Below are 24,518 nucleotides of genomic sequence, written 5' to 3' on the forward strand. Positions count from 1 at the left end.
GAAAAAGCTTTAGCTATTTGAACAGAAGAACTTAACTTATTCCAACTGTTTTTTTATAAATAGTGATTTTCACATCATCATACCTGTCTTGTAACTAAAATTTTAAAACGAAGCTATGAGGTCTCTGTTTGCATTTGTATAATATGTTCCTGTTTCTATATACATGTGTGGTTGACGTGTGTTATTTCCTACCTCTGGATGATATTACTAAAATTAATTTGTAAAAGAGCTCTATTCAGTTGCTTTAAAAACAAACAAGAACTTATATAAATTATGGGTTGGTTATTCTAAAAACTCTCAGAAATATAAACTAACCCAAATGCTTTTCAGGTTCATGTGGTCCGAGAAAACATTCAGTATTAAAGCTAGTTTAAGTTCGTTGGCTTAATTAAAACAGACATGTTTTTTGAGTTATCAACATTGACTATAATGCAGATAAACAACTTTTATTCTACCTGGGCTTACTAGTCAAATTCAGGTTATCTCTATTGTAAAATATGTCAGCATCAATGAAATCTGCTTCCACCCAAGATGCTGAATCAAGACTTAATACTTCTTTTCTTCTCTTTCTTTCCTTTACTCTGGCATTGGCCTGGAAAGATAATGCCATCACCCATACCTCCCAGACCACTGCTAAAGGGAGTAACCTCTGGAATTTAGAACAACTTTTTATTTCAGACTAGAAGATTCTCTTCCCATTTGTGCTAGAAACCTGACTAACCCCTTATGTGGAAGTAAACACAAATGAGAGTATGATTAGAAACCATTCCTAATTCTTGGAGACACTGCAGATTCAATTGCTAAGATACTGGCTGCCTGGCAAAGATCCTTACACTCTCTAACCAAATTTGGATTATCTTTAAGCTGAGCAAGGAGATGTCTGTGCTGTGGCCTACACCACCTGCTGCACCTGAATTGACACTTCTGGGGAAGCTGAAGCTCAGTCACATAAATCACTGAACAAGCCATTTGGCTTAAAAAGACCCTTCAATGGGGTCTTTTTTTTTTTTTTTTTTTTGCGGTACGTGGGCCTCTCACTGTTGTGGCCTCTCCCGTTGCGGAGCACAGGTTCCGGACGCGCAGGCTCAGCGGCCATGGCTCACGGGCCCAGCCGCTCCGCGGCATGTGGGGTCTTCCCAGTCCAGGGCATGAACCCGTGTCCCCTGCATCGGCAGGCGGACTCTCAACTGTGCCACCAGGGAAGTCCAATGGGGTCTTTTTTTGACTTATTTGATTTTGATTGGTTTGGGTCATGGGGACCATAGCTCCAAATGCTTTATGAACATTGAGAATTATCCTACTTATAATAATCATAATAACCTCTCTGGTGTGTTGTGTCCTCTCAAAAGCTTTAAATGCATGTTTGTAGTCACTAGCCACCAAGAAATGACCTCCCTCAGATTGGAACACTGAAAAAGAAATGGAGGAAGTGACCTACATAAAAAATGTGAACCTGAAGGTGACCTGTGAATACCACAGATGTTCAGAAAAAAAAAAAAAAAAAAAAACCCAAAAAGCAAAAAAAAAAAAAAAAAAAAAAAAAAAAAAACCCAAAAAGCAAAAATCAAGGATCAACGAAAGTTGTGAGAACCATAGAGTGGTATAATTGAGAGTGGTGCTACTGCCTTAAATTTTGATTACATATCTCAGGGAGAGATCAAAGGAGAATTGTTAAAAAAAAAAAAAAAGTCCCAGATGGAGACACGTGTGTTAAGCCCCAGTAAGACATAATACCTGACCTAACTGTAGTTTCAGCCTCTCCCAGGAGTGGATTTTAAACCAATCAGTCTGGAATTTCCTGGTTAGTATTAGTGAGGTAAACTCCCTAAGATCCCTGCCTTTCCCTAAGGGAATGTAACCTTGCCTGAAACAATCTATTCTTTTACTTATTTGTCATACCCTCTTTCTACCTATAAAAACTTTCCAATTTGTGCAGTTTCTCAGAGCACATTTCTACTTGCTACGTGGGATGCTGTCTGATTCATGAATTATTGAATAAAGGCAAATAGATCTTCAGTTTTACTCAGTTGAATTTTGTTTTTTAATACAAGTTGCAGCAAATAGAGAACATCAATAGATAGTAATTATTTTTTGAAAATGGAAGTTCTAGAATTGAAGAGTACAGTAACTAAAATAAAAAATTCACTAGAGGGTCTCAACAGTAGGTTTGAATTGGCAGGAAGAAAAACCTGCCAATTGAAGAGATTGATACAGATTATGCAAACTGAAGAACACAATGAAAAAAAGAATGAAAAAAAATGAACACAGCCTCAGAGTAATAAGGAACAGTCCCCCAGCACCATTATCATTAGGTGGAAGGATTTCCTGGAGTGGGGTACCAGGCAGAGACCTCCTTTCCCAGCCAGGAGCAAATGGAGGAGCACCATTAACTGCACCAACATATGTATAATGGGAGTAGCAGAAAGAGAAGAGAGAGAAGAAAAAAAATTCAAAGAAATAATAGTTGAAAACTTCCAAAACTTACTGAGAAATAAAAATTTACATATCTAGGAAGCACAACAAATTTTAAGTAGGATAAATGGAAAGAGACCCACAAACAGACACATCATCTTAAATATGCTGAAAGCAAAAGACAAGGAGAAAATCTTGAAAGCAGCAAGAGAAAAATTATATATAACTTACAAGGGAACCCCAGAAAGATTAACAGCTGACTTCCCTGCAGAAGCTGTGGAGGCCAGAGGTGGTGGGATAATATTAAAAGTACTGAAAGAGATAAATAAAAAGCCTCTCAACCAAGAGTCCTATATCCAGCAAAGCTGTCTTTCAAAAACAAAGGCAGAATAGACTTTCTTGGATAAACTCTGAGAGAATTTGTTGCTAGCAGAACTAACTTACAAGAAATACCTAAGTTCTTCAGATTGAAAGCAAGTGACCCCAGATGGTAATTCAAATACACATGGACAAAAATAGAGCATTAGCAAAGGTAATTATGTAATTATAAAAGATAAATTCCTATTTTTTCCCTTTTTTCTCTTAACTGATTTAAAAACCAATTGTATAAAATAATATGTACCTAATGTATTGTTTGGCCTACAACATATAGAAATGTAATATATCTAGACTATATCTGCTAATGCTAGCACAAAGGAGGTGGGTGGGAGCAAAGCTGTAATAGCTAGGAAAATAATGACAGATGGTAGAGTAATAATTTTAACAATGCATTGTTGGGTTTGTAACATTAATAGATGTAATATATGTATAACAGTAATACCACAAAGGGGAGAAAGGGAATAGAGCTATATAGGAATAATATTTCTATACGTTGCTGGAATTAAGCTAATATACAGTTGAAGTTGATTCTAATAAGTTAAGATGTACATGATAAACAACAAGTTCTTACTATATAGGGAACTATATTCAATATATATATGATGTATACATATGTATAACTGTATATACATATGTATAACTGTGTGTATACATATGTATAACTGAACCACTTTGCTGTACAGTAGAAATTAACACAACATTATAAATCAACTATACTTCAATAAAATAAATTTTAAAAGATGTGTATGTTAAACCCTAGAGCAACCATTAAAAAGTACTCAAAAATATAGAAAATAAAAAGTAAAATGGCAGATGTAAATATAACTATATCAATAACAACACTAAATGTAAATGAATTAAACAATCCAATCAAAAGACAGAGTGTCAGATGGATAAAAAGCGCGATCCACCTATATGTTGTCTATAGGAGACACATTTTAGATTCAGACACAAATAACTTGAAAGTAAAAAGAGGGAAAAAAGATATATCATGTAAACAGCAACCACAAGAAAGCTGGAGTGGCTCTGTTGATATCAGATAAAATAGACTTTAAAACAAAATACAGTAGGGGTTGGAGTAAGAGGACATGGAGTTTGCATCACAACTAGCACCTACCAGACTCTGGTGGGGGACCTTGACACCCAAGAGGATGGGAGGAATCCCCAAGCAACTGGGTAGGATGTGGGGGTGAGCGAGGGGATAGGAGAAGTGGAGGTGGGATGGGACTGGTGCCCCTGAGGGCTGGCTGGGGGAGAGGAGAGGTTCCCACACCTGGAGAGGCCCACTGACCACGAGGGTATCAACGGGGATGGGGAGAGACCCTCGGGGGTTGAGAGGATTGGAGGGGAACACAGCTAGTGTTTCTCCTGCCCACTTGGGCCCTGGGGAGCCTCCTGGGGTCCCAGGCCTGATCCTCTGTGCTCCAAGGCCGCCTAAGCCCTTCTCCCAGATCCCCCAGTGCCTTATCTGGCCACATGGGTCCTGAGCCTAGACCCTGGCCCTGCCTAAACCCCTCCCCTGCTTAAGGCTTGCCTCTACAGCCAAGGACTTTTCTGGACTTTGTTTTTTTGCTATTGTGGTTCTGTTTTACCTTCCAGTTGTTCTCTGATTTATATTTTTTCTAATATATCTGTCAGTTTTCTAGTTTTATTTTATTTTTCTATTCCTTGTTATTGTTCTGTTCCTTTTTTTTTTTCTTTTTTGCCATGCCACGTGGCTTGCAGGATCTTGGTTCATGGGCCAGGGGTTGGGCCTGAGTTCCTGTGGTGTGAGCACTGAGTCCGAACCAGTGCTCTGGACTGGACTAACAGAGAACCTCAGACCCCAGGGAATATTAATCAGTGTGAGCTCTCCCAGAGGTCCTCATCCCAGCACCAAGACCTGGCTCTACCCAACTGCCTGCAAACTCCAGTGCTGGATGCCTCAGGCCAAATACCCAGTAAGAAAGGAACACAGTCCCACCCATCAAAAAAAATGAGATGACAAAATAATATGTTACAGATGAAGGAGCAAGGTAAAAACCTACAAGACCAAATAAATGAAGAGAAAATAGGCAACCTACCTGAAAAAGAATTCAGAGTAATGATAGTAAAGATGATCTGAAATCTCAGAAAGAGAATGGAGGCACGGATCGAGAAAATACAAGAAATGTTTAACAAGGACCTAGAAGAACTAAAGAACAAACAAACAGAGATGAACAACACAATAACTGAAATTAAAAATACACTAGATGGAATCAATAGCAGAATAACAGAGGCAGAAGAACGAATAAGTGAGATGGAAGATAGAATGGTGGAAATAACTGCTGAGGAGCAGAATAAAGAAAAAAGAATCAAAAGAATTGAAGACAGTCACAGAGACCTCTGGGACAACACTAAATGCACCAATATTCAAATTACAGGGGTCCCAGAAGAGGAAGACAAGAAAAAGAAAGGGTCTGAGAGGATATTTTAAAAGATTATAGTCAAAAACTTGCCTAACATGGGAAGGAAAATAGCCACCCAAATCCAGGAAGTGCAGAGTCCCATACATTATAAACCCTAGAAGAAACACACTAAGACACATATTAATCAGACGAACAAAAATTAAATTCAAAGAAAAAATATTAAAAGCAGCAAGGGAAAAGCAAAAAATAACACACAAGGGAATCCCCATAAGGTAATCAGCTGATTTTTCAGTAGAAACTCTGCAGGCCAGAAGGGAGTGGCAGGATATATTTAAAGTGATGAAAGGGAAAAATCTATAACAAAGATTACTCAGGGATCTCATTCAGATTCGACAGAGAAATCAAAAACTTTACAGACAAGCAAAAGCCAAGAGAATTCAGCACCACCAAACCAGCTTTAAAACAAATGCTAAAGGAACTTCAATAGGCAAGAAACACAAGAGAAGAAAAAGACCCACAAAAACAAACCCAAAACAATTAAGAAAATGGTAATAGGAACATGCATATTGATAATTACCTTAAATGTAAATGTATTAAATGCTCCAACCAAAAGACACAGAGTGGCTGAATGGATACAAAAATAAGACCTGTATATATGCTGTCTACAAGAGACCCACTTCAGACCTAGCGATACATACAGACTGACAGTGAGGGGATGGAAGTATATATTCCATGCAAATGGAAATTAAAAGAAAGCTGGAGTAGCAATACTCAGATAAAATAGACTTTAAAATAAAGACTGTTACAAGAGGTAAGGAATGACACTACATAACGATCAAGGGGTCAATCCAAGAAGAAGATATAACAATTATAAATATTTATGCACCCAACACAGGAGCACCTCAATAGATAAGGCAAATGCTAACAGCCATAAAAGGAGAAATTGACAGTAACACAATAATAGTGGGGGACTTTAACACCCCACTTACACCAATGGACAGATCATCCAGACAGAAAATAAATAAGGAAACACAAGCTTTAAATAGGCCAGATAGATTTAATTGATATTTATAGGACATTCCACCCAAAAGTGGCCAAATACACTTTCTTCTCAAGTGCACATGGAACATTCGCCAGGATAGATAACACCTGGGGTCACAAATCAAGACTCAGAAAATTTAAGAAAATTGAAATTGTATCAAGCATCTTTTCTGACCACATGCTATGAGATTAGAAATCAATTACAGGAAAAAAACTGTAAAAACCACAAACACATGGAGGCGAAACAGTGCACTGCTAAATAACCAAGAGATCACTGAAGAAATCGAAGAGGAAAGAGGAAATTTTAAAAATACATAGAAACAAATGCCAACAAAAACGTGGTGACCCAAAACCTACTGGATGCAGCAAAATGCAGTTTTAAGAGGGAAGTTTATGGCAATTCAATCTCACCTCAAGAAACAATAAAAATCTCAAATAAACAATCTAACCTTACACCTAAGCAAATAGAGAAAGAACAAACAAAACCTAAAATCAGTAGAAGGAAAGAAATCATAAAGATCAGAGCAGAAATAAGTCAAATAGAAATGAAAGCAATAGCAAAGATGAATAAAACTAAAAGTTTGTTCTTTGAGAATAAAACAAAATTGATAAACCTTTAGCCAGTGTCATCAAGAAAAAAAGGAGGGGCTTCCCTGGTGGCGCAGTGGTTAAGAATCTGCCTGCCAATGTGGGGCACACGGTTTCGAGCCCTGGCCTGGGAAGATCCCACATGCTGTGGAGCAACTAAGCCTGTGCACCACAACTACTGAGCCCACATGCCACAACTACTGAGCCCAACACACCAGGGCTTCGCATATCAGGAGCCCATGCTCTGCAACAAGAGAAGCCACTGCAGTGGGAAGCCCATGCACTGCAGTGAAGAGTGGCCCCTGCTTGCTGCAACTAGAGAAAGCCTGTGCACAGCAACAGACTCAACACAGCAAAAAGTAAATAAAGAAATTAATTTTTTTTTAAAAAAGGAAGAGGACACAAATCAATAAAATTAGAAATGAAAAGGAAGAAATTACAACTGACACTGCAGAAATGCAAAGGATCATAAGAACTACTGCAAGCAACTATATGCCAAAAAAATGGACAACGTGGAAGAAATAGCCAAATTCTTGGAAAGGTACAACTTTCCAGGCTGAACCAGGAAGCATTAGAAAATATAAACAGACCAACCACAAGTAATGAAATTGAAACTGTAATTAAGAATCTTCCAACAAACAAAAGTCCAGGACCAGATGGCTTCACAGGCGAATTCTATGAAACATTTAGAGAAGAGCTAACACCTATCCTTCTCAAACTCTTCCAAAATATAGCAGAGGGAGGAACACTCCCAAACTCATTCTACGAGGCCACCATTACCCTGATACCAAAACCAGACAAACATGTCACACACACACACAAAAATTACAGGCCAATATCACATAGATACAAAAATCCTCAACAAAACACTAGCAAACAGAATCCAGCAACACATTAAAAGGATCATACACAATGATCAAGTGGGATTTATCCCAGGAATGCAAGGATTCTTCAATATATGCAAATCAATCAATGTGATACACCATATTAACAAATTAAAGAATAAAAAACATGGTCATCTCAATAGATGCAGAAAAAGCTTTTGACAAAATTCAACACCGATTTATGATAAAAACTCTTCAGAAAGTGGGCATAGAGGGAATCTACCTCAACATAATAAAGGCCATATACGACAAACCCACAGCAAACATCATTCTCAATGGTGAAAAACTGAAAGCATTTCCTCTAAGATCAGGAAGAAGACAAGGATGTCCACTCTCACCACTATTATTCAACATAGTTTTGGAAGTCCTAGCCAGGCAATCAGAGAAGAAAAAGAAGTAAAAGGAATAGAAATTGGAAAAGAAGAAATAAAACCATCACTGTTTGCAGATGACATGATACTATACATAGAAAATCCTAAAGATGCCACCAGGAAACTACTAGAGTTCATCAATCAATTTGGTAAAGTTACAGGATACAAAATTGATGCACAGGAATCTCCTGCATTCCTATACACTAACAACGAAAGATCAGGAAGCAAAATTAAGGAAACAATCCCATTTACCGTTGCAATAAAAAGAATAAAATACATAGGTATAAATCTACCTAAGGAGGAAAAAGACCTGTACTCAGAAAACTATACAACACTGATGAAAGAAATCAAAGGTGACACAGACAGATGGAGAAATATACCGTATTCTTGGATTGGAAGAATCAATATTGTGAAAATGACTATACTACCCAAAGTAATCTACAGATTCATTGCAATCCCTATCAAATTACCAGTGGCATTCTTTGCAGAATTAGGAGAAAAAATCTTACAATTTGTATGGAAACACAAAGAACCCTGAATAGCCAAAGCAATCTTGAGAAAGAAAAACAGAGCTGGAGGAATCAGGCTCCCTTACTTCAGACGATACTACAAAGGCACAGTGATCAAGAGAGCATGATACTGGCACAACAACAGAAATATGGATCGATGGAACAGGATAGAAAGCCCAGAGATAAACCCACACACCTACAGACACTTAATCTATGACAAAGGAGGCAAGAATATAAAACGTAGAAAAGAGAGCCTCTTCAATAAATGGTGCTGGGAAAACTGGACAGCTACATGTTAAAGTATGAAATTAGAACACTCCGTAACACCATACACAAGAATAAATTCAAAATGGATTAATGACCTAAATGTAAAGCTAGACACCATAAAACTCTTAGAGGAAAACATAGGCAGAACACTCTTTGACATAAATTGCAGCAGGATCTTCTTTGACCCACCTCCTAGAGTAATGGAAAAAAACAAACAAATGGGACCTAATGAAACTTAAAAGCTCTTGCACAACCAAAGAAACCATAAACAAGACAAAAAGACAGCCTTCATAATGGGAGAAAATATTTGCAAATGAAGCAACTGACAAAGGATTAATTTCCAAAATATACAAACAGCTCATGCAGCTCAACATCAAAAAAACAAACAACCAAATCAAAGAATGGGTGGAAGACCTAAATAGACATTTCTCCAAAGAAGGCTTACAGATGGCCAACAAATACATGAAAAGATGCTCAGCATCACTAATTATTAGAGAAATGCAAATCTAAATTACAGTGAGGTATCACCTCACATTGGTCAGAATGGCCATCATCAAAAAATCTATTAGAAACAATAAATGCTGGAGAGTGTGTGGAGAAAAGGGAACACTCTTGCACTGCTGGTGGGAATGTGAATTGGTTCAGCCACTATGGAGAACAGTATGGAGGTTCCTTAAAAAACTACAAAGAGAACTACCATATGACCCAGCAATACCACTACTGGGCATATACCCTGAGAAAACTGTAATTCAAAAGGACATACGTACCACAATGTTCATTTAAGCACTATTTGCAATAGCCAGGAAATGGAAACAACCCAAATGTTCAACGACTGTTGAATGGATAAAGAAGATGTGCTACCTATATACAATGGAATATTACTCAGCCCTAAAAAGGAATGAAATTGGGTCATTTGTAGAGATGTGGATGGACTTACAGTCTGTCATACAGAGTGAAGTAAGTCAGGAAGAGAAAAACAAATATCGTATATTAATGCATACATGTGGAATCCAGAAAAATGGTACAGATGAACCTAGTTCCAGTGCAGGAATAGAGACGCAGACGTAGAGATCGGACATGTGGACGCAGTGGGGGAAGGGGAGGGTGGGATGAACTAGAAGATTAGATTTGACATAAATACACTACCATGCATAAAATAGATAGCTAGTGGGAACCTGCTATAAATCACAGGAAGCTCAGCTTGGTGCTCTGTGATAACATAGATGGGTGGGATGGGGGGGGTGGGAGAGAGGTTTAATAGGGAGGAGATATATGTATACATATAGCTGATTCACTTCATTGTATAGCAGAAATGAACACAGCATTGTAAAGCAGTTATACTCCAATTTAAAAAATTAAAAAAAACAAAAAAAGACACTAGAGACAAAGGGCATTTTATAACAATAAAAGGGTTAATCCATCAGGAAGATATAAGTACAAATATATATCCATCTACCTAATAACAGAGCCTAAAGTACATAAAGTAAAAACTGACAGAAATGAAGGGAGAAATAGGTAATTCAACAATAAAAGTTGGAGGTTTATGCCCAACTTTCAATAATGGATAAAGCAACTATACAGAAGATCAAGGAAATAGAATATTTGACCTACACCGTAAACCATTTAGGCATAATAGTCATATACAGAACAGATTATACTTTCCAACAATAACAGAGTATACTTTCTTCTCAAGTGTATATGGAACATTCTCTAGGCTAGACCATGTGTTAGTCCATAAAACAAACTTCCAAAAATTTTAAAGTATGGAAATAATACAAAATATATTCTTTGACCACAATGGAATGAAATTAGAAATCAATAATAAGGGAAATTTGAGAAACTCACAACTATGTGGAAATTAAATAACAAACTCCTAAATAACTAATGGGTCCAAGAAGAAATCAAAAGAAAAATCAGAAAATACCTTGATATAAATGAAAATGAAGACAAAATATGCCAAAAGTTATGAAGACAGGTAAAGCAGTGCTCAGAGGGAAATTTATAGCTGCAAATACCTGTATTAAGAAAGAAGAAAAATCTCAAATCAACAACTGGATCTGCACCTAATGACACAGGGAAAAAAAGAGCAAAACTAAACCTAGGAAGGAAACAATACAGATTAGAGTAGGAGTTAGTAGAGGCACAATGGAGAAGAGAAATATTGAGGAACAGAAATAGAGACTAGAGAAAAAACAGAAAATAAAAGAAACCAAATGTTGGTTCTTAGGGAAAAGCAACAGAATTGACAGACCTGTAGCTGGTTTGACCAAGTGAAAGAGGACTCATTACCAGAATCAGAAATGAAAGAAGGGGCATTACTTCTCACTTTGCAGAAATAAAAATGATTATAAGAGAAGACTGAACAACTGTACACCAACGGTTAGATGACTTAGATAAAATGGACAAATTCCTAGAAAGATGCAAACTATCAAAACGTAAGAGAAATAGACAATCTGAATAGCTCTATAACAAGTAGAGATTGAATCAGTAATAACAAGACTGCCTACAAAGAAAAGCCAACACCCAATTGGCTTCACCCCTGAATTCTACCAAACACTGAAAAAAGAATTAATACCAATTCTTCACAAACTATTGAAGAAAATAGAAGACGAGGGAAGATTTCCCTAATTATTTTATGAGGCCCAAACCAGACAAAGATATTAAAAGAAAAGAAAATTACAGACCAATATCTCTTATGGATATGGATGCAAAAATCTTCAACAAAATACTAGCAAACCAAATTCAAAATATGAGAATTACACATCTTGACCAAGTGAGATTTATCTCAGAAATGCAAGGATTGTTTAACATCTGAAAATCAATTAATGTAATACACCACATCAACAGAATAAAGAACAAAAGTTGCATGATTATCTCAATAGACAGGACAAACATTTGACAAAAATCCAACACTCTCTTGTGACAAAAAAAACTTGACAAACTAGGAATATAGGAACTTTATTTACCCAATAAAGGGCATCTGTGAAAAACCCGCAGCTAACATCATACTTAATGGTGAATATGGGATGCTTTCCCCCTAAAATCAGGAAAAAAAAGCAAGGATGTCCATTCTTGTCATTTTTATTCAAATGTACAGTACTGGAGGCTCTAATCAGGGCACTTAGGCAAGAAAAAAAAAGACATCCAGATGGGAAAGGAAGAAATAAAACTGTCTCTGCTTATGGATAACATAATCTAGTGTGTAGAAAATCCTAAAGAATCCATTAAAAAACTAGAACTAATAAATGAGTTCAACAAGGATGCAGGATACGAGATCAATATACAAAAGTCAATTGTATGTCTATGCACTTTTAATGACCAGTCTGAAAATGGAATTCAGGAGACAATTTCATTCACAATGCATCAAAAATTATATAAAGTACTTAGGAATGAGTTTTTCAAAGGAAGTAAAAACTTGTGTTCTGAAAATGACAAAATGTTGTTGAAAGAAACAAAAGAAGACCTAAATAAATGGGAAAAAAGTCGTATGTTCATAGATCAGAAAACTCAACATTGTTAAGATGACAGTGCTCTCCAAACTCATGTTCAGATTCAATAAAATCCTTATCAGAATCTCAACTGATATCTTTGTAGAAATTGACAACCTGATTCTAAAAGTCATATGGAATTGCAAGGGACTCAGAATAGCTAAGACATTCCTGAAAAAGAAGGGGAAAGTAGGAAGACTCCACTTTCTGATTTCAAACCTTACTACAAAGTAATGGTAAACAAGACAGTGTGGTACTAGTACGAGAATAGACATATATCAGTGGAATACAGTTGACAGTCCAGGAATAAATCCATACATCTGTGATCAGCTTACTTTTGACAGGAGGGTCAAGACCATTCAAAGGGAAAAATAGTCTTTTCAACAAATGCTCTGGAGTTGCAGAGGGCTTTACGTGATGCTGTGTGCAGCCATCATACTAGGGGCTCACAGAGTCATATCTGGCCCTGCTGGCTCCACTCAGAGAAGAGTGGGTGTGGTAGAGTTTATCCTGGGCACCGACTTGTGGGGCAGAGGTTGGCATGCTCCCACATCAGGCTAATTCTTGACTACTCCACCAAACGTAGAGAAGTGCTGGAAAGAGGCAAACCTCTCGCTGGGACTGCTTAAAGCTCCCGCACCAAGGTTACTGAACCCATGATACACATTATAGGAAAGCTTAACTTTTCCTGCTTCAGCTATGCTTGAAGGATTTTAAGAGGAACCTGTAACAATCTCTGAAAGGATGTTGTCTCAAGTGCTACCTGACAACAAGCCATTGCTGGCAAAGATTTGATGTCTGTAAAGATAAGCAAATAGAGAAATTTCATATATAAAAAAATTACCAGTTAAAAGAAAAGCATATGAATTTGGAAATGAATTTATAAAACATGAACAGGAGAAAATTTTACAAAACTCCCAACTTTCTGTTTTTAATGAACGTCTAGAGATCATTGGAAATAATGTATGGAAATTAAAAACATGATCATTGAATCACAAATATTAATGAAGGCAATGAACAGCAGATGAGGTGAAACCAGAAAAGCAAAGCAGAAGATAAAACTGAGATATTCTCCCAGAACAGAGAGGAAAAGGATAAAATAATGAAAATAATGAGAGATTCTGGGGATAGAACCTGGGAATACAATCTGTAGAAAGAAACCCCAGAAGTTTGGAATAGAGCAGTTGGAGTGGAAGCAATAATTGACGAAAAGAAAGCTTTCCTAAGCTAAATACAGAGACCCAAGCTAGCCCCTCATATTGATCTGATGAATACAGGAATTATACTCTTTTTTTTAAATAAAAAGAGTATGAGATAGAGAAATGGAGGGAAGTGCCCAATTTCTCACCCCCATATGAAGGGCAGCTGAAGCCAGAGCCCTGACCTTTGACTTCCAGAGCAGTGTCCTCAGCATGCAGGCATGCTGAGGGACATGTGACATTGAGGTTTCAAAAATCTCTTATTCTACAATAAATATATCTACTAATTAATTCAAATGAGGCTCTGAAATAATAGGAACATATGATTATTAAGCTTGAATTTGTAAGAAGTTTCTAACTTCAAGAGCCAAAATCAGCCTTGAAGATTATTCCAGGAAAAATGCTACTCTCACCCATTACTGTCTCTTCCATGAGCCTCTAAACTATTCCATGACTTAATGAAGAGTTTATGTTAGAACTATCTTTTCCCATGAAAGGATTCTTTCAGCAGATGTCAAACACCATTTCATGACTTTGCTTATTGTGAATTTAAGATTACAACTATATGTGGGGAAGATTAAAATCCATTGCATGATGCAGCATAAGCACAGACATTTGCTAATGGAAACAATCATGGCTACTGGCTAATCTGAGTAGCCAACTCCCCCAGGACCAGCACCCAGTATGCACTGAGTCAGATTCAGAGGTCAGGACTCATGTCTGTATCAAAGCTGACTCCTCAGCACAGCATATGCCACACTCTAATGATCAGGGCCCAGCCACTATTCTCCCATATCATCTTTTGCTAATCTCACCTGCTTTCTACAGGTCGTTAGCTCCAATAGGATCAAACTACAGACATCCTTGAATGCCAGCCCTGTCCCTACTCCCCAAGTCTGGAAAAGTACATGTTTGGCAGGTGTAGCTATTTTGTTTTTTCAACCCTGTCTAAGGCTTTAACTCTTCTTTATCGTTTTTAAACACCAGATTTGGCCTCTTCCTTCAGCCAGCTGGATGCCTTTAAACCATAAGGTTGCCATCTAACATAATCTGCACCTGCTCAAGACCTGAGACCCAACATCTGTCCTTGCACCAGAAGCCTTGAGCATTTTCACTGTGTCCAGCCCTTCCTGGGTTAAGTCCAGGAAGGGTGGTAGCTGTGCATGAGGATGCCCCATCCTGGCCCTCACTGGGTCCCAGTTTCCTTCTGGCACGAAAATCAGCCCTTTTATGGACAAATATGTGATGTGATGCTGCTTGTCATAGTTTTGGGAAAGGGACTCAGACAGGCTGCCATAAAACTCAAGGAAGAGGCTTGTCCCCCAGAAGGGAAAACACCCAGGTTTCATCACTAGATTAGACAACTCTCTCTCTGTAAGTTATACCCTATTACAAGTTTCAAGGGATGGTCAGTAGTTCTGCTCAAAATAAATGAATGGAGCCAGGTTTAGGGATTCAGTAATGGAATCTTCCTGAAGCCAAGAATTCCCTTTATCAGAGTGCTAGGGACCTCTTCCTAATTGAAGGAGTTAAAGACAATGGTTTATTTCTCACATTCAAGCTACCTCTGCCAGACAAGTAAACACAGCTGTCAACAACATGCTCTAACGTCTTGTCCTTTTTGCCAGGACACTGGAGTGTGAAGGAAAAGAGAGAAGCATGTAACTCACCAATGTCAGGTATGGGCTCTGGCCAGCCCATGTGGTTCAGTCCTGTCGGGGCACTCTGGGAGAATGGATGGCTTCTTCTAGGGAGATTCAAAGACTCTGGAGAGGTAATGGTCATCTTCCTCCAGCACTGGGAGAGGAGAAAAGAGGCAGAGAGTAAATGAAGAAAAGAGATAACATGTTGTCATTGCCACATTATAATTTTTCTAATTGCCCAGGACTTTGCCATGAGCAGAACATGCAGCCAAAATGCACACAGCTCTGGGAGGTGCCATTCATTTCAAAATCCATGGAAAAAAGAGAAGTTTCTCTTGTTGTCAGTAGTCTTCAACCTGTATGGTCATATGTGGCATCCATGGCAGAATACGTTGTCATTCAACTATGTGAAATGAGGACTGACAGTAGGTCTCCAAACCCCCAAATTATACCAGCTGTTCAGCCACACAGCCTGACATTTCTCCAAAAGGAAGGCTTTGTTTTAGCTATATTCTTGCAGGGGTGCTTAATTAAAACGCAACCCATGAAGTCCCTGACACCTCATAATCATAAGACAGACTTTACCCTTCAGACAGTAAGGACCAGTGTTGCATGAGGTCTTCGGAGGGCAAGGATATTGTCCCTTTCTTTATCATTCCATTATCCAGAAATAAACTTGGCCCCTCCAGATTTTGTCTACTTTATAAAGTTATGAAATTTACTTAAAATTTTTGGTATGTATTCAAAGAAATGTTCCATTTTCTTTTGTATTCCACACAAATTAAGTAAACAGTGCTTAGAAAATTCTTTTAGTGATTAATGGAAATGTAAATATACAAACAAGGATTAAGATGGGAGTATGATACCCCACCCCATCTCTTCCATTTGAATGCAACTAGAAACCTTGGGCAGATGTATATATCAGTTACCTAAGGGCTCTGAAATAAATGGTAGCAGGTGGGTTGGAGAAGGAAGCCAGTATTTTAAGTTACACCAATCCTTTAGTGAGTTACCTTTTTTGTGGTCCCTACAGTATCCTCTGGCCTGAACTCAATAGCAGCTTAAAACTGGGTGTGGACCAAAATTACTCCAAAATGCCTTCTCTGGTCTGAAGAGAGGGGAAAGGGACCCCAAGGGTATGAGCAAATTGGGGAAATCCTCTATGTTGTCATTTAGTTCCACCCTAGACTCCCAGGAAATCCCATTATAGTATGGCAGCGATGGCCAGGCAGGCACCTAAAACTCTGAGGGAGGGGGAGAATCCCTATTTCTTTTTTCCTGTCTCTGTCCTCCTGCCCCTTGGCTCCAGAGGCAGACATAGTTGCAGGAAGTATATGCCAGAGTGGGAAAATGAAAGCCTAGCTTTCTAGCAAAAAGTCCAGGAAGAGGGGGACTCCTGGAAGCCAAGAAGTGTCTTGAAGAATGCAGAAAGGAAAGAGATCAAGAAAATGACACCATAATGTTGTTTATGACCACTGGACTTACCCCCAAACTGTGCTTGGGTGGATCTGACCCTAAACAGAATACTAAAGTCTTTGAGAACCAAATTATGGAGTAGACGATTTTGCAGGTCTCAGACTGGCCACTGGGTGATCTACATTATCCAAGTAGCACTGAAAACACCTTGAAAACATGAACTGACATAAGAAATATAGCCCCTGAAGGCCAGTAAGAACTTGTACCCTAAACTCTCAGATGCCTGAAAAACTTAACTATTATTCTCCATAGAAACTAAATAAGGCTCATAACATAAAATTCAAATTTTCCAAGATATAACCCAAAATTATTTGATATACAGAGAACTATGAAAATCTCCATAACTTATAAGGGAAAGACAATAGATCCCAGCACCAACATGATACAGTTCTGGAATTATAAAAGATTTTAAAGAAGCTCATATAATTGTGCTCTAAGAAGTAAGTGTGAACACTCTTGAAATGAATGGAAAATAACAGCAGGGAAATAGATACAAAATAGAATAGAATGGAAACATTAGGACTGAAAAATATAGCTACAATTGAAAATTTACATGGATGGCTCTTGAGGGCATTATGCTAAGTGAAATAAGTCAGACAAGAAAGAGAAAGACTGTATGACCTTACTTGTATGTGAAAAAAAATTTTTTTTTCGGTATGCGGGTCTCTCACTGTTGTGGCCTCTCCCGTTGCAGAGCACAGGCTCTGGACACGCAGGCTCAATGGCCATGGCTCACGGGCCTAGACGCTCTGTGGCATGTGGGATCTTCCCGGACTGGGGCACGAACCCATGTCCCCTGCATTGGCAGGCGGACTCTCAACCACTGTGCCACCAGGGAAGCCCTGTATGTGAAATCTTAAGAAAAGCCAAGCTAATAGAGACAGAGAACAGATTGGTACTTGCCAAAGGCAGGGAGTAGGGGGTAGGTAAAATGGGTGAAGGCAGCCAAAAGACACAAACTTCCAGTTATAAAATAAGTCATAGGGATGTAAGGTGCATCAGGGCAACTATAGTTAATAATACTGCATTGCATAACAGAAATAAAGGGAGGAATTGACAATAATACAATAATATTAGGGGACTTTAACACCCCACTTACATCAATGGACAGATTATCAAACAGAAAACCAATAAGGAAACAGTGACATTAAACGACACATTAGACCAACTGGACTTAATAGGTACCTACAGGACATTCCATCCAAAAACAGAATACACATTCTTTTCACATGCACATGTAATGTTCTCTAGAATAGATCATATGATAGTCCACCAAATAAGTCTCAACACATTTAAGAGGATAGAAAATATACCAAGTATCTTTTCAGATCACAATGGTATGAAACTAGAAATCTATTACAGAAAGTAAAATGGAAATAAACACAAACACATAGAGACTAAACAACATGCTACTAAAAACCCAATGAGTCAACCAAGAAATCAAAGAGGAGACCAGAAAATACCCTGAGACAGGGCCTTCCCTGGTAGTGGTTAAGACTTTGCCTTCCAATGCAGGGGTTGCTGGTTCTATCCCTGGCCAGGGAGCTAAGATCCCGCATGACTTGCAGCCATAAAAACGAAAACATAAAGCATAACCAATATTGTAAGAAACAATAAAGACTTTAGAACTGGTCCACATCAAAAAAAAAAAAAAGAAAAAAACCCTGAGACAAATGAAAATAAAAACACAACTTTCCAAAATCTATAGGATGCAGCAAAAACAGTTCTAAGAGGGAAGTTTATAGTGATACAGGCCTACCTCAATATATAAGAAAAATCTCAAATAAACAACCTAACCCACCATCTAAAGGAATTAGAAAAATAAGAACAAACAAAACCCAAAGTCAGCAGAAGAACAGAAATAATAGAGATCAGAGTAGATATAAACAAAATAGAGACCCCCCCAAAAAAATAAACCCACAAGAGAAAAGACCAATGAAACCAAGAGCTGTATTTTTAAAAGATAAAATTGATAAGCCTTTAGTCAGGCTTATTAGGAAAAAAAGAGAGAGGACCCAAATAAACAAAATTAGAAATGAAAGAGGACAATTTACAACCAGTATCACAGAAATACAAACAATCATAAGAGAATACTGTGAACAATTACATACCAACAAACTGGCAACCTAGAAGAAATGGATAAATTCCTAGAAACATATAGTCTTCTAAGACTGAATCAGGAAGAAACAGATAATCTGAACAGACTGGTTACTAGTATTGAAATTGAATTGGTAATCAAAAAACTCCCAACATACAGAAGTTCAAAACCAGATGGCTTCACAGGGGAATTCTGCCAAACATTTAAAGAAAATGGAATGCTTATCCTCAAACTATTCCAAAAAATTGAAGAGGAGAAAACACTCCCAAACTTGTTCTATGAGGCCAGCATTACCCTGATACCAAAACCAGACAAAGACACTACAAAAAATGGAAATTGCAGGCCAACTTCTCTGATGAATATAGATACAAAAATCCTTAACAAAATATTAGCAAACCAAATTCAAAAATACATTAAAAAGGATCATAAACCATGATCAAGTGGGTTTTTATCCCAGGGAGGCAAGGATGGTCCAACATCTGCAAATAAATCTATGTGATACACCATATTAACAAAATGAAGGATAAGGGGATTGATCAAGATGGCAGAGTAGGAGGACATGGAACTCATCTATCCCCATGAACACATCAAAAATACATCTACATGTGGAACAATTACCACTGAAAACTAACTGGAAATTGGCAGAAAGACTCCAGTACAACCAAGGCTATAAGAATGAACAAAATGAAGGATAAAAGTCACATGATCTCTCAATAGATGCAGAAAAAGCATTTGACAAAATTCATATCCCTTCACAATAAAAACTCTTATCAAAGTTGGTATAGAGGGAAATTTCTCAAGATAATAAAGGCCATTTATAACAACCCACCTAACATCATACTCAATGTGGAAAACTAGAAAGCTTTTCTTCCTAGATCATGAAGAAGACAAGGATGCCCACTCTCACCATTTGTATTTAACACAGTATTGGAAGTCCTAGCCATAGCAGTCAGTCAAGAGAGAAAAAGGCATCCAAATTGGATGGGAAGAAGTAAAACTATCATATTTGCAGATGACATGATACTATATATAGAAAACCTTAAAGTCTTCACCGAAAAACTTTTACAATAAATGAATTCAATAAAGTTGCAGGATATAAGATTAATATACAGAAATCTGTTGCTTTTCTATTCACTAATAATTAACTATGAAAAAGAGAAGCAAGAAAACAATCCCATTTACAACCTCATCAAAAAGAATAAAATGTGTAAGAATAAATTTAACCAAGGAGGAGAAAGACATATACTTTGAAAACTGTAAGACATTGATAAAAGAAACTGGAGATGATATAAATAAATGGAAAGGCATCCTATATTCATGAATTAGAAGAAGTAATATTGTTAAAATATTGGTACTACCCAAAGCAGTCTACAGATTTAATGCAATGCCTATCAAAATACCCATGACATTTTTCACAGAACAAGAACAAATAAATAATCCTAAAATTTGTATGGAACCACAGAAGATCCCGAATAGCCAAAGCAATCTTGAGAAAAAAGAACAAAGCTGGAGGTGTCATGCTCTCTGACTTCATACTATACTACAAAGCTACAGTAATCAAAGCAGCATGGTATTGGCACAAAAACAGATACATGGATCAATGGAACATCATAGACAGCCCAGAAATAAACCCATGCAATATGGTCAATTAATCTATGACAAAGGAGTTAAGAATATAAAATGGGGAAATAGTCTCTTCAATAAGTAGTGCTGGGAAAACTAGACAATTACGTGTAAAAGAATGAGATTAGATTTCTTCACACCAAAAAAAAAAAAAGAACCCTCAGAATGGATTAAAGACCTAAATGTAAGATCAGAAAGTATAAAATTCCTAGAAGAAAACATAGGCAGTATAATATTTGACATAGGCCTTAGCAATATTTTTTTGGATTTGTCTCCTTAGGCAAGGGAAACAAAAGCAAAAATAAACAAATCGGACCTAATCAAACTTAAAAGCTTTTGCACAGTGAAGGAAACCATCAATAAAATGAAAAGGCAACCTACTGAATGGGAAAAGATATTTGCAAATAATGTCTGATAAGCAGTTAATATCCAAAATATATAAAGAGCTCATACAAATCTATACCAAAAAAACCTAAACAACCCAATAAAAAAAAAGGGCAGAGGACCTGAATAGGCATTTTCCCAAAGACGACATACAGATGGCCAACAGGCACATGAAAATACAACATCAACTAATTGTCAGGGAATGTAATTCAAAACCACAATGACCTCCTACACTGTTCGTGGGAATGTAAATTGGTGCAGCCACTATGGAGAACAGTACAGAGGTTCCTTAAAAAACTAAAAATAGAGCTACCATATAATCCAGCAGTCCCACTCCTGGGCATATATTCAGAGAAAAACCATAATTCAAAAGGATACATGAGGGCTTCCCTGGTGGTGCAGTGGTTGAGAGTCTGCCTGCCAATGCAGGGGACATGGGTTTGTGCTCCGGTCCGGGAAGATCCCACATGCTGCAGAGCGGCTGGGCCCGTGAGCCATGGCCGCTAAGCCTGCAGATCCGGAGCCTGTGCTCCACAATGGGAGAGGCCACAACAGTGAGAGGCCCGCATACCGCAAAAGAAAAAAAAACAAAGGATACATGCACCCCAATGTTCAATACAGCACTATTTACAATATCCAGGACATGGAAGCAACCTAAATGTCCATCAAAGGAGGAATGGATAAAGATGTTCGAGATCAGGGAAGATGGTGGAAGAGTAAAATGCGGAGATCGCCTTCCTCCCCAAAGATACACCAGAAATACATCTCCATGTGGAACAGCTCCTACAGAACACCTACTGAACGCTGGCAGAAGACCTCAGACCTCCCAAAAGGCAAGAACCTCCCCACGTACCTGGGTAGGGCAAAAAAAAAAAGAAAAAACAGAGACAAAAGAATAGGGACGGGACCTGCACCAGTGGGAGGGAGCTGTGAAGGAGGAAAGGTTTCCACACACTAGAAGCCCCTTCACGGGCGGAGACTGCGGGTGGCAGAGTGGGGAAGCTTTCGAGCTGCGGAGGAGAGCGCAGCTACAGGGGTGCGGAGGGCAAAGTGGAGAGATTCCTGCACAGAGGATCGGTGCTGACCGGCACTCACCAGCCCGAGAGGCTTGTCTGCTCACCCGCCTGGGCGGGCGGGGCTGGGAACTCAGGCTGGGGCTTCGGTCGGAGCGCCGGGAGAGGACTGGGGTTGGCGGCGTGAACACAGCCTGCAGGGGGTTAGTGCGCCATGGGTAGCCGGGAGGGAGTCTGGGAAAAAGTCTGGAGCTGCTGAAGAGGCAAGAGACTTTTTCTTCCCTCTTTGTTTCCTGGTGCGTGAGGAGAGGGGAAGAATAATGATAGTAAAGATGATCCAAAATCTTGGAAATAGAATAGACAAAACGCAAGAAACATTTAACAAGGACCTAGAAGAACTAAAGATGAAACAAGCAACGATGAACAACACAATAAATGAAATTAAAAATACTGTAGATTGGTCCTAGGGATTGTCATACTGATTGAAGTAAGTCAAACAGAGAAAGACAAATATCATATGATATCACTTATATGTAGAATCTAAAGAAATGGTGCAAATGAACCTATTTACAAAACAGAAGTTGAGTCACAGATGTAGAAAACAAACTTGTGGTTACCAGGGGGGAATAGTGGGAGAGGGATAAATTGGGAGATTGGGGTTGACATATACACGCTACTATATATAGAACAGATAACTAATAAGAACCTACTGAATAGCACAGGGAACTCTATTCAATACTCTGTAATGAACAGTATGGGAAAAGAATCTTAAAAAGTGGATATATGTGTATGTATAACTGACTCACATTGCTGTACAGCAGAAACTAACACAACATTGTAAATCAACTATACTCCAATAAAAATTTTAATTAAAAAACATACAATGAGATATCCCCTCAGACCTGTCAGAATGGCTGTCGTCAAAAAGACAACAAATAACAAATGTTGGTGAGGATGTGGAGAAAAGGCAACCCTAGTGCACTGTTGGTGGCAATGTAAATTGGTACAGCCATTATGGAGAACAATATAGAAGTTCCTTAGAAAATTAAAAATAAAACTACCATATGATCCAGCAACTCCACTCCTGGGCATATATCCAAAGGAAACAAAAACAACAATTGAAAAAGATATATGCACTCCAGTGTTCATTGCAGTACTGTCCAAAATTGGTAAGGTATGGAAGCAACCTGAGTGTTCATCAACAGATGAATAGATAAAGAAGATGTGGCATATACATACATTGGAATATTACTCAGCCATAAAAAAGAATGAAATTTTGCCATTTGCAACAATGATATGGATGGGCCTTGAGGGTATTATGCTTAGAGAAATGTCAGACAGAGAAAGAAAGATACTGTATATTTTCAGTCATATGTGGAATCTAAAAAATAAAATGAATGAATATAACAAAAACCAGAAAGAAACTCAAAGATTCAGAGAACAAACCAGTCGTTAACAGTGGGGAAAGGGTGGATGGAGAGGCAAGGTAGGAGAAAGGGGATTAAGAGGTACAAACTACTATATATAAAATAATAAGCAACAAAGATATATTGTACAGCACAGAGAAGTATAGCCATTATTTTATAACTTTATATGCAGCGTAATCTATAAAAATATTGAATCACTATGTTGTATACCTGAAACTAACATAATATTGGAAGTAAATCAACCATACTTCAAAAAAAATGTATGTAAAGAAATCACAAAACAATTGTATTTTAATAGTGGAGATGGTAAATGAACCTTGGTGGAACTAAGATTACTACAGTTCATTGGAAGTGGTAAAATGTTGATAACAGTAGACTGTGATAAGTTATGTATATATATAATACTCTTAGCAACAACTACGTGAACCAAACAGAACAATATATTCAAAAATGCCACAAATAAATTATGATGGAATCCTAAAAATTGTTCATGTAACTGACAGAAAAGAGTATTGGGAAACAGAAGAAACAATCAGAAAACAAATAATAAAATGGCATATTTAAGCCCTAACATAATTATTTCAAATGTTAACTGTCAAAATATACCAATTAAAAGACAGAGTAGATAAAATAAAAAGATCCAACTGCTGCCATAAGAAATTCACTTAAATCAATGACAAGGTGAAAGTAAAAAGATGAAAAAAGGTACATTAATCCAAAAAGAAGTGGTTATATTGATATCAAAGTAGACTTCAGAGCAAAGGAAACCAATTTTACACAATCTTTTTAAGAATATAGAAAAGGAGAGACTACTTTCCAACTCATTTTATGAGGTCCATATTACCCTGATACCAAAACTATGGAAAGATAATACAAAAGCAAAAGCCCCAGCTCAATATCTCTCATGAGTTTAGATGCAGAAGATCTGGACAAAATATTAGCAAATTAATATAGGAATGTATAAAAATTATACATTCCATATATACTGCAAGACCAAGTGGGATTTATTCCAAGTGGAGAAGGCTGATTCAACATACCAAAAAATCAATTAATATAATCTACCATATCAAGGGGCTAAGGAAGAAAACATAAAATGATCACATCAATTGACACAGAAAAAGCTTTTGAAAAAAATCCAGCACACATTTTAAAAAATATCTCAGTGAACTAGGATTAGAGAGGAAATTCCTCTACTTGAGTAAGAGATACTATAAAAACTCTACAGCTAACATCATACTTAATAGTGAAATATTGAAATTTATCCTATTAAGACAGGGAATAAGGCAAGGATATCCACTTTTCCCACTCTTAGTCAACACAGTATTAGAAT

General features: G+C 37.7%; 1 protein-coding gene across 1 annotated transcript in view; it reads right to left on the reverse strand.

Moving 5' to 3' along the window:
• The window catches only part of ARHGEF4 (Rho guanine nucleotide exchange factor 4), a 110,886-nt gene that overhangs the window by 82,485 nt on the left and 3,883 nt on the right, over window positions 1-24,518 (reverse strand). The window contains exon 2 of the mRNA XM_024734494.1: window positions 15,195-15,321. Coding sequence (XP_024590262.1) covers window positions 15,195-15,321 — 127 coding nt within the window. The remainder of the gene's footprint in view (window positions 1-15,194; window positions 15,322-24,518) is intronic.

Source organism: Neophocaena asiaeorientalis, unplaced genomic scaffold (assembly GCF_003031525.2).
Source record: "Neophocaena asiaeorientalis asiaeorientalis breed wild unplaced genomic scaffold, Neophocaena_asiaeorientalis_V1.1 scaffold32, whole genome shotgun sequence".
Classification (NCBI taxonomy): Eukaryota; Metazoa; Chordata; class Mammalia; order Artiodactyla; family Phocoenidae; genus Neophocaena; species Neophocaena asiaeorientalis.